At 36.7% G+C, this 16112-nt stretch overlaps 1 protein-coding gene across 6 annotated transcripts in view; it reads left to right on the forward strand.

Annotated features, from left to right (window-relative positions):
• Positions 1 to 16112, forward strand: part of tox2 (TOX high mobility group box family member 2) — a 140065-nt gene that overhangs the window by 112835 nt on the left and 11118 nt on the right. For all 6 annotated transcript variants that reach the window (XM_081380898.1, XM_081380894.1, XM_081380895.1 and 3 more), the window contains 2 exons: positions 5267 to 5497; positions 13790 to 13870. In XM_081380898.1, the coding sequence (XP_081237024.1) occupies positions 5267 to 5497; positions 13790 to 13870 (312 nt within the window). The remainder of the gene's footprint in view (positions 1 to 5266; positions 5498 to 13789; positions 13871 to 16112) is intronic.

Below are 16112 nucleotides of genomic sequence, written 5' to 3' on the forward strand. Positions count from 1 at the left end.
ATTTTAACTTCACATCTTGACGTCTTTTGTTCACTGTGATTTGCTGGCAAAAACATGTTTCTCTCTCTCTCTCTCTCTCTCTCTCTCTCTCTCTCTCTCTCTCTCTCTCACTCTCTATCCTTCTTTTCATTTTCATTGTCCCAGAAAACCAATTACTCCTGCTTGTCCGTCATCCTCTCCTTTTATTGGAAGTGTCAGTTTGAATTTAATTTGAATGTTGCATGTAATGCGCAGGCAGCTCGAAATCCCTCATTATCGCAACGCTGCATGCTTAATTGGATTGGAGAATACAAAGAGTGAATTAACTTACATGATGTTTAAATTGCATTGTTCTTCAGCGAGCTTATGGAAGAGTCCGGCCTAATGCGGCACAAAGCCCGGTGCAATTATACCTGGTCCGAGTAGATCTAAAGCCACTCTGTTGCCAGTCAAAATAAGTCAGAAGTCTTTCAGTCGGCCGATATTGTTGGTTCAATCCTGGTGGATTTTAATAATAATGCCGTCTGGACAAAGGCAACAATTAGCACATTTCATTCCCAGTGGTATTTCCTCCGCCGCTCCTCGACACATACAAACACACGCTAATGCATTTAAACTCGGTGACACTGACACAAACACATTCATCCTGTGTTTAATTTTCCTCTGGAATGTGCTTATGGAGGACATGTGTGTTTGTTTACGCTTAATCAAATTAAATGTATATAAATCTGAAGCATTTAGAGGCCAGATTCCAATCTTTTCCCAGAATGCATTACCTGTGTGTGTAATTGACATATGCTTTGTATATTCATGCACGTGTGAATGTGTGTGTTTTTGCACATTAATTGAATCCAGGAGTCTTTAGTTTGGAAATGTGCAGCTGTGCACATGCACATGCATACACATACGAGACACGTTTGAATGTGGAGTATGCGAAAACACGTACAATCATGCACATACTACTAGTGTATAAAAACTCTTTATCGTGTTACTCTCACACACGCAAACTCGCTTTCACATCAAACTCAAAGCAGAACACTGAGAGCGCACACTGCATTTGCTTAAGCAGATTTGACAAACTTCATAAACATTTCTGAGGTTTGTTATCGCCACAGAATTCATGTAAAGTATGAGGAACGAGTGCACTGAACTACTGTACATACTCAACATATTCACTATCCAAAAAAACACTGGACTGACAGCATGTTTGGACTTGATTCAAATCAAAACCTCACTCTGCGTTTTCCACAGTTCGGGGAGAGACATATGCTCTAGTCAAATCACATATGAATATTTTTGGTATGAAATTTTATGAAGCCATATTGAAAACATAGTTTTGGACATGAATTTTTATTTTCTGTGTTAATGTATTTCCATTTGTTCTTTAAAAGAACAATTTATTGAACTAAAATTAATTTATTGTTAGTTAACTTTAGATAACATAAATTAATAATAAAATATTAATATTAATATATATTATTAAGTAATAATATAGTACTATATATAATAATAATAATAATGTATAAGAATAGTCTTTAATATTTACTTTTTTAATATTTTCTTTTCTTCATAATTAAAAAAAAACTATATAAAACATTTAATAATATAATAAAAAAGAATTATATATATATATATATATATATATATATATTAAAGACTACTTCTATAGTAATTTAAAAGTCTAGTCTTAAGTGTTTACTTTTTAATATTTTCATTCACTTTTTTCATTTTATTTTTCAGTCTATATATATATCGTTGAATAATTTAATAATAATATATTTAAATATAATATGATACATATTAATATATATTTAAGTAATATATTAATATATTAGTATATGTAATAATAGTATTAATACGAATATATTAGAATAGTCTTTAATATTTACTTTTTCATAATTTCAAAACACTGCAATAACTTATATTTAATTATATATATATATATATATATATAAGATTGAATAATAAAACTTAATAATTACATAATTTTAATATATATTATATGTATGTGTACTTCTATATTAATATAACAGTCTAGTCTTTAGTATTTACTTTTTAATATTTCATGTTTTTTTTTTCACATTAAAAAAAAAATCAATAGTTTCTGAGTTATCACGTGCTAGTTTATGATTTCATTTGAACTCGTTTTGACTTTGTCTAATGGCACTAATGTTGTTTTGCGTGATCATCATCATGTAAATCACATGTAAAGTCAGACGTGAATGGAGATTTTACCGCGGTCTGTTTTAATGGAGCATCAGCCAGTGATTCACGCTACATTTCCTCTCTCTTCAAATTAGTTTCTCTTTTTTGGTACATTGAAAACGCTGATGAGAGAGAATGATGTTATCTAACCATCAAGTTCTGCCCTAGAAACCTCGTTCACTCGTTTGCTTTAACTCTTCTGTGTTTTCGCTCCTGTTAAAGACAAAGATGTATTGTTCATCATTCTTTATTTCTCTCTCTCTCTATCTCTCTCTCTCTGTCCGTATCCTCATTTCTACTCATTTAAATAATGGAATTGTGTTTCTATTTTAAATGCACAGTGGTTTTAGATGAAGAAACGCATATTAGTGTGCATCAGACATGAGATGATGCAGCACTGATTCAAATGGGATATTAACAACGTCTGCTGGACTCTCTGCATTAAGAAATCAATTTCAGCCGCAATGTTTGAGCGCTCAGAAGAGAGTCCATGAACTGTCAGAGTAGATTACAGCGCCGGCGCTTGACTGAAAGCATTCTGGAATCCAGTGCATCCCCATTTTTATTTCATGATGTTTGCAGATAAAAGACAACCCGCATTTGCGTCGCCAAACATGCATGTGACTGGAACAGCAGTGCATGCTGGGAGATGTAGATGCTCTTGAAGAAACTCTTAGATATCAACAAACTACACATGCATTCAATATTTCATTTCCATTCTTTGCTCTTCAAGGAAACTGAACTAGAATGATTCCAGCGCTGATTTGTAGCAAGGAAAGACTTTATCAATTGCCGATTGGCTGTTTTAGGTAGAAGGCGGGACTTAATTTGCCATGTTGCGCAATGCACTTTTTCACAATTCTTAAGTAATATGAGTGCAGTCTTTGTACAGTCAAACCAAAAATGATTCTTACACCAGATATAATTTTTGATATTGTTTCACTAGTGTGTGCTGGACACTATAGTTCATTTCTGTAAGTGAGGAGAGCAAAATAAAGTAAACTGTGACACATTATACTCAAAAAGTCTTCATACAGCGACTAGCAGTAATATGACTCAGACACTTTGAGCTGATCATGTTTTGCTGAACTGTTTTCTCTTTAATTGCTAATGCGACTTTACACACAGACTGAACAAAATGAAGCATTGCTTGAGCTAAACTGGTATTATGTAATTGTGTAGTTAAATTTAAAGGGGTGGTTGATTGCTATTTCACTTTTTTCATTTTAAATACTGTGTAATGTTGCTGTTGGTGCATGAACAGTATCTGCAAAGTTGCTGCGCTCAAAGTTCAACGTAAGCAGAGATATTGTCTTTTAAAAATCAGGAAGTTTAATGCCTACAAAAACGACTCGAATGGGACTACAACGAGATACTTCCCGGGTTTTATACGTAACTAACCCATACATTTACATCCACCCTCCCTCCGGAACATGTTCTGCTGTCGAAGAGGAGGAGTTATAGTGGAGAGCTGTAGCTGTCAGGTCTTCTGTGTTCAGGCTTCCTACAGACGCTGTAGTTCGTCAACTCAACAATGGTTAAAATTTAAGTTTGATTATGTTCCTGACAATTACAATCGTAGTTTAGCTCTCTGTGCTGCGCATTTTACGGAAGACAGCTTCCAGAATCTACACGAGTTCAATGCCGGATTCAACAAGAAACTATTACTCCAACATGAAGCAGTTACAGCTTTAAAACCAGAGGCCACAACCTGCAAGTAAGATTTAATCATTTTAAATGTATTTGCCTGTATAATTTAAGACGTAATGTTTTAGTTTTATCAAGGATGTAAAAAAATGCCAGCGCTGGCTTTAGTATATGACAGATGCGTATAAACATTTTGGACCCGAATTTGTATATGTACAAATTTTGTAAACGTATTTTCCATGTATACTTTATGACGTAATTTTTTGATTTGATCAAGAACGCAAACCAATGCCAAAGCTGTTTGGTTATAGTAGCTAGTTAGTTCGATGTTATTTTGTGTGTATAAGAAACGTGTACAAACTTAAAAAAATTATCGCAACAGCAAACTTCAGCTGCTGTTATCACATGTACACCTAAAGAAAACGACAAACTGAGTAAACTACCGGTAAGTTTTGTGAATAGTTAAACGGTTGTTCATTCTATCAATACAACAATATCTTTAAAAAACGGTATTACTCAGTCATGTATTCAGTTATATTAAATGTTTAATCAGGGGGAAAGCGTATCTCAAAAGCTAACAAACAGCAGTAGCATTTTCAAGTAACAGCGTATGGGAATTCTTTGAGAAAATAATAATAATTAAAAAAAATTACCATTCAGAAACGTTTAGTAAGAGCCGTGTTTGCGGAGGTTCTGCTTGACTCTCTTCATCACCGCTCTCTGGGTCTGATTCTGGCTCAAACTGATGAGGCAATATTGACACCATTACATTTGACCGGGTTCGGAGCATAGCTATATGATGTCTATGGTTCGGAGCACATGCAACTGTCGCCCGTAAAGGTAATGGGCGTGAAGATTCCGGACGCAGTTTAGCCAATTACAACACACTGGCCGAACTAACCAATCTGAGCTCATTGCCTCTTTCTGAGGGAGTGGTTTCATAGAATCAGGAAGTCAACCGGTCGTTCGGATGACAGAGGAGGAAGCGGCTTACAATAAAGGTGAAATTTATGAAAAATAAGGCGTTTTTTAACAAACGAAACACGAAGACATGTTATATTGCAGCCCATAAACATAATCAAGCTAAGAAAAAAGGCAGTAAACCACCCCTTTAACAGCTGACAGATATTCAACATAATTCATGTGTGAGACAGTCTAACAGAAGGACGGACAAACCCAGTCAGATATCAGCTGAGTTCTGCTCATATTTCATCACCATTTTCTAAACTATAGTGAATAAACTGTGATAATGTGAGAAATGTTGAAGGTGTCGGAGTAATTTTTGGTTTGTCTGTATATCTTAGTCTTTGTTTGTCTGAATGCAACATTGAAACATTGACTATTTGTGCAGAAGAGTTTGTGCATTTGAGCTTCAGTCTTGTTGACTCGGGTAAATGCATCACGGCTCACTCGTGTTCTCTCTCTTCCTCTTCAGATCGCAGGAGAGAAGCGGCCCTCCTCTGACATGATGAAGCCCAAGCCCAAACCTCAGAAGAAGAAGAAGAAGAAGGACCCGAACGAGCCGCAGAAGCCCGTCTCAGCGTACGCGCTCTTCTTCAGGGACACTCAGGCCGCCATCAAGGGCCAAAACCCCAACGCCACCTTCGGGGACGTGTCCAAGATCGTGGCCTCCATGTGGGACAGTCTCGGAGAGGAACAGAAACAAGTCAGTAATTCAGACCCACCTTTTGTTGCTCAGAAGTTGCTCTTTTATTGCTCTGGAGTCGTATTTCAATGAAGATGGATGGATGGATGGATGGATGGATGGATGGATGGATGGATGGATGGATGGATGGATGGATGGATGGATGGATGGATGGATGGATGGATGGATGGATGGATGGATGGATGGATGGATGGATGGATGGATGGATGATATTTGGGATTGGAAAGATTTTTTAATGCTTTTCACCAAGTTTGCATTTATTTGATCAAAAATACATAAAAATTTGTGAAATATTATTAGAATGTAAATTTTCTATGTGAATATATAGTAAAGTGTAATTTATTCCTGTGATCAAAGCTGAATTTTCAGCATCATTACTCCAGTCTTCAGTGTCACATGATCCTTCAGAAATGATGATTTGATAACATTTCTGATTATTATCAATGTTGAAAACAGTTGTGCTGATTCATATTTTTAGTGGGAACCGTGATCAATTTAATGCATCCTTCCTGAATAATATGTATTTCTCAAACGGATTTGTATACACAGGTAGACAGCTGATTTTTAAGTGTTTATTTGAGTGATTCTCCAGTAGGTATTGATGTGCATGAGAATACGTGTGTGTGTCGGTAATGAGCTGTGCATGAGCTCGACTGAGATGCGTGTGTGTGTGTGTGTGTGTGTGTGTGTGTGAGATGGCCGCTGTATTTTTAGCATATCCTCCATAACACACGGCTGCTATTGCATGTCAAATAAGAGCACCTGCCTCCGTGACAGAGAGAGCGCGCTCACGACTGATATTCTCTCGCTCGCTCTCCTTTTCTCTTTCTCTGAGAGCTGCTGTGTCCTTTTATTTGCAGTTAATTTTTGCCTCCTTCACTCTCCCCTCTTCACCATGAATCTTCATTTTGCTGCTGACACCCTTGAATGTGAATTCCTCATTTCCTGGGCTCTTTTTATTTATATCTGTTGCCTGGTGATTCGATCATGCTGAGAATACGAGATTAGCCATCACCCGGCGCCCTTCAATTCCCCCTCAAGGACATCTGCTCTCACAAATGTTATTGTTTGTGCATTTTAACCCTTCGTTCGCTGGAAAACTCCAGGCTTGGTTTGGTTTTTCTTCACAAATTCCTAGCATAATAAGGCTTGTCCTTGGGCGGCGGCGTCTGTTTGTTGTGTTTATTTACTGGGATAACAAGGTGACTCTTTCTCTCAGTTGGGAAGGGATTGTTTCTTCGTGACTCGACTCGACGCGTCTGTTGTGTGTCGCCGGAGCTGATGAGGTCATGTGTCCCCGAGGTGCGTTTAATTCGCTGATTAGCGCTGGTTATGTCATCTTTCGCTGAGATCATCACCTGCTACTGACGTTTGGCCCAACTGGACGTGTGGAAAGGCAAAGTTTTACACTTCGGCTCTGTTTCAATCCCTAGTGAGCCGCCTAACCGGACAGCGTGTCCATGCATCTATTATCCATCCGTCAATCCAATAATGAATTAATCCAGTGTGTAACTTGCCGTTTTATTCAAGTTATTTGCTACATTTAGTTACTTTTTTTCAAAATAGGCTTTACATTCCCCATTATTATGAAATTTTTTACACTTTTTTATGCATAAATATGTCCAGATATGAAGAGTTCAGATGCAAAAGCCTCTAAGTGCCATCTGAAATTTTCTTCTAGAATGATCATTTTTATCAAGCTCGTATATTTATGTTCAGTAATTTCACTTAAATGACAATTAATAGATAATGTTCATTGTCATTTAAGTGAAATTACTGAACTTAAATACGAGCTTGATAAAAATTATCATTCTAGAAGAAAATTTCAGTTGGCATTTAGAGGCTTTTGCATCTGAACTCTTCATATATTTATGGACACTTCTTCCACACTTCAAACTTAATAGAAAAAAAAAAAAACATTTTAAATAATGATTAACTATTATCATTTTTTTTGCATTGTGATATTACCATTCAAATTGAGCACCCTGTAATGTGAAGAAAAATGACATATTATTCAAATTGTATTAAAAGTAGATGTGTTTATATATAATGGAAGCGATTGTTTAATTACTTTTTATTTATGCCGATATAAATAAAGTTAATTGAATTCCAGTATTTTTTCTAAGGGTGTATGCGATGAGCTTCAGTGCTCATATTAATCTTGCACAACATTATGTTTCCCATCCTCTGAGCGCAGTATTGTGTGACGAGAGCGGAGTGGGAGGAGTCATGAGCCGCCGCTCTGATAGGGCCATTAGCGGATGATTGATAGGCCTCTGCTCCAATAGATGACTGTCATTTCTTTTAGTGATGGCCCTGACCTGTCAGTCATGTGAATGATGAATATGTTAAATGATGTAGAACCGCGGTGACTGAACAGGCATAATTCCAGCCGCCCTCTCAACCGCAGGCAATAAGCCCTCATTCCCTAACATTTATTTACTGCTTAGAGAAGCTCCAGAGCTCCAGTCACACCCCGTTCATTAAAGAGCGGCTCTGCTCTTCTGCACACACACAAACACGGCCCACTGGCTTTTTACAGTTTATGTTTTGGATTTATTATTATTATATATATATATATATATATGTGTATGTATGTGTGTGTGTGTGTGTGTGTTTATTTTTAACTTTTTTTCACTAAATCTCAAGAACATTTCCAGAAATATTCTAGACACATACTTCATATTTCATTTTATATTTTATTTTTTAAATAAAGATTAACCATTACCCATTTGTTCGCATTGAAACATTATTTTTATGAAAAATGTTTATGCATAAATCTCAAAAATATGTCCAGATTCATTTCTGGACACTTCTCTCACACTTCACATTTAATAATAAAATAAATAAAAATGATCATTAAAATGTATCACCCCCTCCCCCAAATTCTTGTTACTGAAATGTGGGGGGAAAAAATATTATTTAATATAATATATTTAAAATGTATCAAAAGTAGTATCAAGGAAGCAATAGTTTAATTAATAAAGTTTAATAAAGTTAATTGAATTCCAGTATTTGTTAGTCGTCAAATGCATTACGAAGATTGGAAATCTGAGGGTGTCATGTGACCCGGACATGATTTCCATGTTTTCTTGTGCTTGTGTGTGTAATGATCTTGTTCTTTTGTGGGAATGTCACCGGAGCGTCGGTCTCATTAATTATCAGGCTTTGCTCTTCTGGAAGGTCTGTGGGATCGTCCAGCACTAGATAATGACGTATCAAACTCAACTTGTGTTGTTTCTCATCCTGTCACTATCAGCGGCATCTCTGTTCTTCAGATTCACGCAGAAATAAAGAGTTTTGACATCTTCTGTCTCCCTTCAGCACGATATCTCCCTCTCCCCTCCGGGTTTGATCCCGTTCCCCGTGTCAGCGGGTCTCACGAGTTATTGTCTTCCATAATTAACCGGTTATCAAACAAGAACATTTCATTAAGGTACAATTACAGCTAATTCTGCGGGGGGCGAGCGGCGTGTCACGATTAAGACACCAACACATGCTCCCGTTACTTCTAATTCATAGCGACCTGCTCCCTCTCTGACGGCTTCAATTGCTAATGAATCCGCTCACTTTGGAATAATTAGACATCCTTAGGCATGGTAATTTATTTAAGAGCTGCTGTCGTTAGGGCCACTCATTAGTGGAGGTTAAATTAATTTGAAACCAACGCTGCTGGAAGCTCCTTGGGAGTTCATTACGACAAAAAACCACGCCACCCCGTTCAATATTTAACTAGCAACACGCAAGGTCACAAACTTACGTTCGCTGAAGGTATTCGAGAGGAATTTATAGTCATTTTTGTTCTGTTGGTTAAACTCAACTCCTCAGCGATGATGGTTCAAACATGCTGACAGATTATTTATATCATTTGAAACAAGCATTTTCTATAACGCTGCTTTGACAGAATATGTAAAACAGCGCTATACAAGTAAACTTGAGTTGAATGGAATTGAATAATTATATAACTTGAAGTGGTGTCTCTAAATTCACACTCACGAATCAACTATTTGGTTGTTGCACTGTAAAATAGAAACTACTAAGATTTGCGAATTAATTGCATGCATAAAAATCATGAAATGCATAAAAATCCATGTTAGACCAACAGAATTGACCGTTCGCAAAGACCCGCCCCCTTTAGTTACTGTTGCTATGTCCGACAAGCCACGCCTCTCTCACACACAACGCAGAGAAACACACATTGTGCAGGAGAGAGGACACTGACAACACACTGAGACAGGACAGACCAGCTTACTTGTGATGTGAAACAAAGTCTCAACTTGGTTGTTTTTAACGAAATTTAAACAATAAATAGCATTTTGTGGCTCTTTAATGTGTCTGACAGATCGCTCAGTTAAAGCGGCTCGTGAACCGATCATCTCTTCCTTCTAGTTCATTTATAGCATCAAGTAAACGTGAATGAACATCAGAAGGAATGTTATTTTAACCGTGGAAAGACGTCAGTGCACAGTTCAAATCCTCCAACGTTAATCTACTAACTCTCCTGACTGCTTCGTCGGACAAAAATGGCGGATTATGATTGGTCAGTTCGCCTGTCAATCAAACTCCCAACTAGTCAAACATTATGGTAGTTGTCTAAAAGCATCTTGCTGAATATTGCTGCTATGTTCAGGGATCATGAGTTCACTGCACTATGAATAAATGATGCGGTTACTGTTAGGGAAGTTTATTTATTTATTTTTTAACACTTTATTTTGATGCTCCCCAACAGACATTCCACTGACTATAAGTAACTTTGCAACTACATGTCAACCTATTCTCCTAACCTGAACCCTAACACCTAACAGTCTACTAATACTCTAATGAGAGTTATTATAAATAGAGACATAGAGTTGCAAACAGGGGCGTAGCACAAGATCCCGGGCCCTATGTTTAGGGCGTCCTGATGGGCCCCTATGTTCCTATAATAAAATAAATAATATAAATAATAAAAAATAATAATAAAATAATATGGCCTCTCCTTGATGTTTATAATAACTATTAACAATTAACAATGTCTCATGTATGTCTACACACATTTCAAACCTCCTTTCCCACCATTCTCTAGCTTACTTTACTGTGGTTACTAAGTTTAAGCTAAATGATATTACAATATTCTTTTTTTGAATATATAACACCCAACGTAGGCTATAAAATTGCTTCCTATTAATTTAAAATTAAACAGGTTTCAATTTAGGCTATTATAATGGTGTGTTGTATGCAAACAGCATTGGTAGTGTACAGTTTATTTATTTAGCCTTTACCTCAGATTACATGTATAACCAGATTATCATCTGAAAGTATATGAAGAGTTCAGATGCAAAAGCCTCTGAGTGCCATCTGAAATTTTCATTAATAGGTAATTTTCATTGCCAGTTAGGTGAAATTACTGAACTTAAATATACGAGCTTGATAAATATGATCATTCTAGAAGAAAATTTCAGATGGCACTTAGAGGCTTTTGCATCTGAACTCTTCATATGTTCTGCTCTTTCAATGGGTCGTCTCAGTTCATTTTTTAGCACTAACGATCGCGGAGATATTCAAGCAGTTTAGCACTATAGATTTCGTGTTCTAGTTTGTGCTCACCTTTCTTTGAAAAGAAGTCATTACCAATTGTTTCCCCTCATTTTGTATTCTTTCCTTTCTTTTTTGGTGGCCTGATTTGGCTTTCTCTGAGAAAGACTACAGCACAAAATGCGTGCAGATGGACTAAACCATTTGGCGCATTAGCAAAATATCAAGTTATTCAGCCAATACACTAACTTTACATTTCATCTGACATTCATTATGAAATTTAATTAGGAAATGAAAATATCCAGGTAAAATAAAATAAATTCCAGACTATTCAAGGGCCCTCTCTCCCATTGGGGCACTGGTGATCGGTACTGGTTTTATCCCCAGGACGACACCACCTTGCAAGTTGCCTGTTCACACCAAGGACGCTAACTTTAATAACTATAAAGATCCACACCTTAACTATAAAGATAATGGCACAGAGAACCCATATTGTTGGAATGATTTTCAGAAGGTTTTTTCCAGCTGATGAACAATAAAAACAGCCAATCAGAATCCATCCTGATCTCGAGCTCGAGCATTTAAAGCGACAGAACGATATTGACGCTATATAGTTCTTGTTATAGTTATCATCCTTGGTTTGAACGAGCCTTAACCTTATAGTCCAGATATCTATACTATAAATAACTAAACTAAATATACGGATACCTGATTGATCAATTTATTGTATTACTAACTGAAAATGTGAAATCTGTCCGGAATGAGGCATTTTACATTAAGTGAACGAAAAAATTCAAATATTCAGTAACAAAATAGTGTTACTGAGGACAGATGTTGAGAAAATGTAAATGAATGCACTTCTCTTAAACTTTCCTTTTTTTCTAGTTGTCAGCGTTTTCGGCTTTCTCGAGTTCATTGATGAGAATGTTAAACAGTCGTTGCTGTTCGTTTGTTAAAGTCGGCATGGAATGGAAGTTGCGCTTGTCTTTTCTTTCTCCACCGTATAGTGAAACGCTTCAGGAACAAGAACAAATGTGGGCGGGGCTTGATTTTGTCTGTGAGGAATTGATTGGATGGTTGTGGTTTGCTATTGGCTGATCTCATGTGAGTGACAGGTTATAGCCCCGCCCACATCATCAGAGAAGAGAAGAGATGCTGCAAGATTATTAACACAATAATGATGTGTGCACGGATACATCATTTATAATAATGGTAAAAACACTGCAATATTCCATATAAGAATGGGATTGTCTATTTTGATTTTTGAGAAGTTTGCTCTCCATATAATCGCATCGCTGTCTAGGAGACAGAATTGAGATATTAAAGAGATCTCATCTGTGTTTTTATCTTCCTATGGGACTGCAGCCATATTCATCTTGTTAAGTCACATCGCTTTTTTCTCCATTTGCAATTTAACGTCGTGCCTGGAAGCAGCGTGACGTGTTTTGTCACCGATTTAAAGCGTGTTTTCCCTCATAGGATGAAATGGTTCTGATGTCCGCCCCAGTTCCAGAAGGGAATTGGCCGCACTCGTTGCCAAAAAGAAATGGAAACCGTAATTCTGGGATGTGAAATGATTGACAAGCAATTACATTAGCCTACATCGCATTTCATTCACTTTGTGTGCGTTAAAGCCAGGCTTTCTCCCTCCACAACCCCCATCCTTTTCTTCTGTCCTGCTTCTTTGATGTGGGATGTACACTTATAATTCTCCATGTGTGTTTTAATGGACTTATCAATATGAAACCCTGATATCTAACCCTGTAAAAACTGGCATATGAAATAATAGTCAGAAAATGGAAGAGTTTATTAAACCTTTAAACATGTTTGCATATATATATATATATTTTTTTTGTATCATATTTGATACATCAGGCTTTTATGGCTGAAATTGTCTGATATAGTGAGAATATGTAGGGAAAAAAAGCTTAATTTTATTCTGAGACTCAAATTGAGAAAAATATTCAATTTGGTTCAGATGCTGATATTTATATGGACAAAAAGATGAAATTCTGATGCTTGTTATAACAGCATAGCTCATACTTGCATAAAAGCATATCAATATCTGCCAATAACATGTCTTAGTAAGATGACATTTAAATGCTTAGTTTTATGATCAAAGCTCTGTAGTTTTAAAACATATAATGCAATACAATGATGATTGAGAGATGAACAAATAAACCGTCCTCAGAAGGCTGAAGATCATATTTGACACTCATGATTTTTCTAATAAATGACGTCTGGATAATCAAGTAAACCAAAGTTGCTTCAGTCCATTTGAAATATTACTAACAATATCAAAGTTATTATGTTTACTTGATAAAAATCAGTGCAGATTTCCGATCATAAAGACTCGTGAAGCTCGAGCTGAAGGATGTTTGTACAATTAAACAAAGACTTTTGATTGACAGTCTAAACTGTCAATCAGAGACAGAAGGACTGGAGATTGACAGGTTTATCAGATCATTTAGAGGCTTTAGAAATGTGCATATCAAATATGAAACTAGCTTTATGGGGTTAAACATGTAGTTATTGTAGTATTGACAACTGCATTTACATGCAATAACTTTTTCCTCCAATCTGACCTAAAATTAGCCTATACTCGTCGTGATGCTCAGCTATTGCGCGCTTTATACGTGTTCTGTGTAGATGCATGAGGTTGAAAGTTGTTGACGTGACACTGGCCAGGTGCAAAGTGAAGGTTAAGTGCTCATATTCGAGCATTGCGCTCGTGTCTGTTTGTGTGTTTATTCACAGTTGTGTTTCGTTCCCTCGCAGGCATATAAACGGAAAACAGAAGCGGCGAAGAAGGAGTACCTGAAGGCCCTGGCAGCGTACCGAGCCAGCCTGGTTTCCAAGGTAACCGGACGGGTTCACGTCTTTGGGTCAGCGCTAATGTTGGGGGTGCAAACATTAGACTTAAGATTTCAGCACAACATTTCATGGGAAGAGCTGTCAGCGCTAAAGTGCTTGTGTACGTGTGTTTTAAAGGGAAAGTTCAAGGAAAAAAAAAGATTCTGTAATTTATACCTTCATGCCAGTCCATCATGTGACTGGAGGATTTATAAGAAATATAGTGCTACTTTTATGGGTTTTTTTGAGACAAGTGTTTTTATTGTTAACTAAAACAAACGCTAAAACTATTAAATCATTTTGTTAACTGAAATGAAAATGAAAAAAAAAAACATTTAAATAAAATAAAATAAATGAAAAACTACAAGAACTAAACTAATATAAGTTTAAAAAGTTCAAAAATGATTCAACTAATATAGACTGAAAAAAAATGAAGAGGATTAAAGCTAAATACAAATATATATATAAAAAAATGTCAAAAACACACAAAATTACTAAAATTAAATCTGAAAATATAATAATAAAAGCTAAAAAATGTACTAAATACGATAACAGCATTTAATTAATCCTTAAATGACACTGACAGACATAAGGTGTGTCCCAAATGACACACTATATGCACTTAACCTACGCACTATGTACTCAACCTTGTAGTTTATAATTGAATAAATTATGATGTCATTCAACATCAGTCTGTTAGCCCCTCCCCCTCCGCCATATAAGGAAAGTTCATGTACATTCCACACTTTGTTTCTTTCTTTTCCATCAACATTCTATTTGGAATTTTCAGTGTAAACACAGAACTCGCACTATTTACACTACAGAATGGCACAGAACAGCGCATAAGTACACTAATTTGGAAGCACCTTTAGTCATAGATCATCAATCATAAGCCCTATTCGGACGGGACTAGTGTAACGTGGAGAGGAGGGGTAAAGTAATAATGACCAGAGCTTCTCTGTGATTTTAGTCCCGTCTGAATGTGCATCACAGTGATCATGACGGACAATGACAGTAAAGATTACGACGACTTTTCCCTTCAGTAAAAAGGACCGGAGAAATGACCTCAGGTGATACTAATCCCATGCGAATAGACCCGCTGTAAACATGTACGTAAATATTTCGTCATTTCCTGTTTAAAAGTAGCTTCCTGCGTTTTTCCAAGTATGGAGGCGTTTAAAAAAGCATCAGTTGTGTTCTAGTCGCTGGGACGAGTCTGTGGCAAAACTCAAGTGTTTCAAACACACCATTCAGATCAGAGAGAAGATCGACAGCACTTGTTAGAGGCACGAAACATATTTTAGCGTTAGGTTAGTGTCTATTACCAACACAATCCAATCTGAAGTTAATTAATACATAGTTCGACCGGACATAACTGTTTTATATATATAAATATAGGTTATATGTGTTTGTGCACGTGATATCAGGAAGCAGCGTAACACACACATGAGGACAGGAGTGACGGCGGTGTGTAAATTGAGTTACTCTCTCACTTCTGCTAGTTTTACTGAGATCTCTTATCCCGTGCGGATTGACCATTAATATTATAGACGTCCTTTGGTAAAATTACACTCCATCTACCCTGGTAAAGTTAATCCCGTCCAAATAGGGCTTTAGAAAATAACCTTGTAAAGATACTGCAAGAACTCTCCTTGTAAAAGACGACAGATTCTTCATGTGTGTGTGAACTCATTCTTCACGCTGTTGGCACGCTCGTATATACATTCCCCAAAAACAGCATCATTAGTTCAACCCTAACCAAATTCGTCTCTGTCATGTTTCTGCGGTCACTAACCGTTGTTTTAATCTATCGGATTGCTCGGCCGGCCGGCATCACGCGTGTGCGATCCATAAATCGATAGCAAATTTGCCAAAGTGATTTGACAGACTCAAACGAGCAGAAATCAGCACGCTCTGTCGTTTCATTGCATACGTTCATCTGCATAATAAAAAGCTGCGATTTCAAACCACTAATTTTACATTCATTGTTTCTCTTTTGAAAAACGCAAATTGCATTTTCATGCTAAACACTCTCTCTTCTTTTCCATACCTCGCTCTCTGAGCTCCTTGGCCCTAAACAAGAGCGTTGATTAAGCCGTGAATACAGTATTCATCAAACTCAGAGGCTTTTATTAAACGCCTTTCTCATCCTTCATTGCGTATAATTAAATATTTCGTCAAAATCTGTTTTTGGCAGATGCTTTGCTTGATGTGTTCGTATACTCTCATGCATTGAAAAGGAGGAAAA

Source organism: Scardinius erythrophthalmus (assembly GCF_964197995.2).
Source record: "Scardinius erythrophthalmus genome assembly, chromosome: 12".
Classification (NCBI taxonomy): domain Eukaryota; kingdom Metazoa; phylum Chordata; class Actinopteri; order Cypriniformes; family Leuciscidae; genus Scardinius; species Scardinius erythrophthalmus.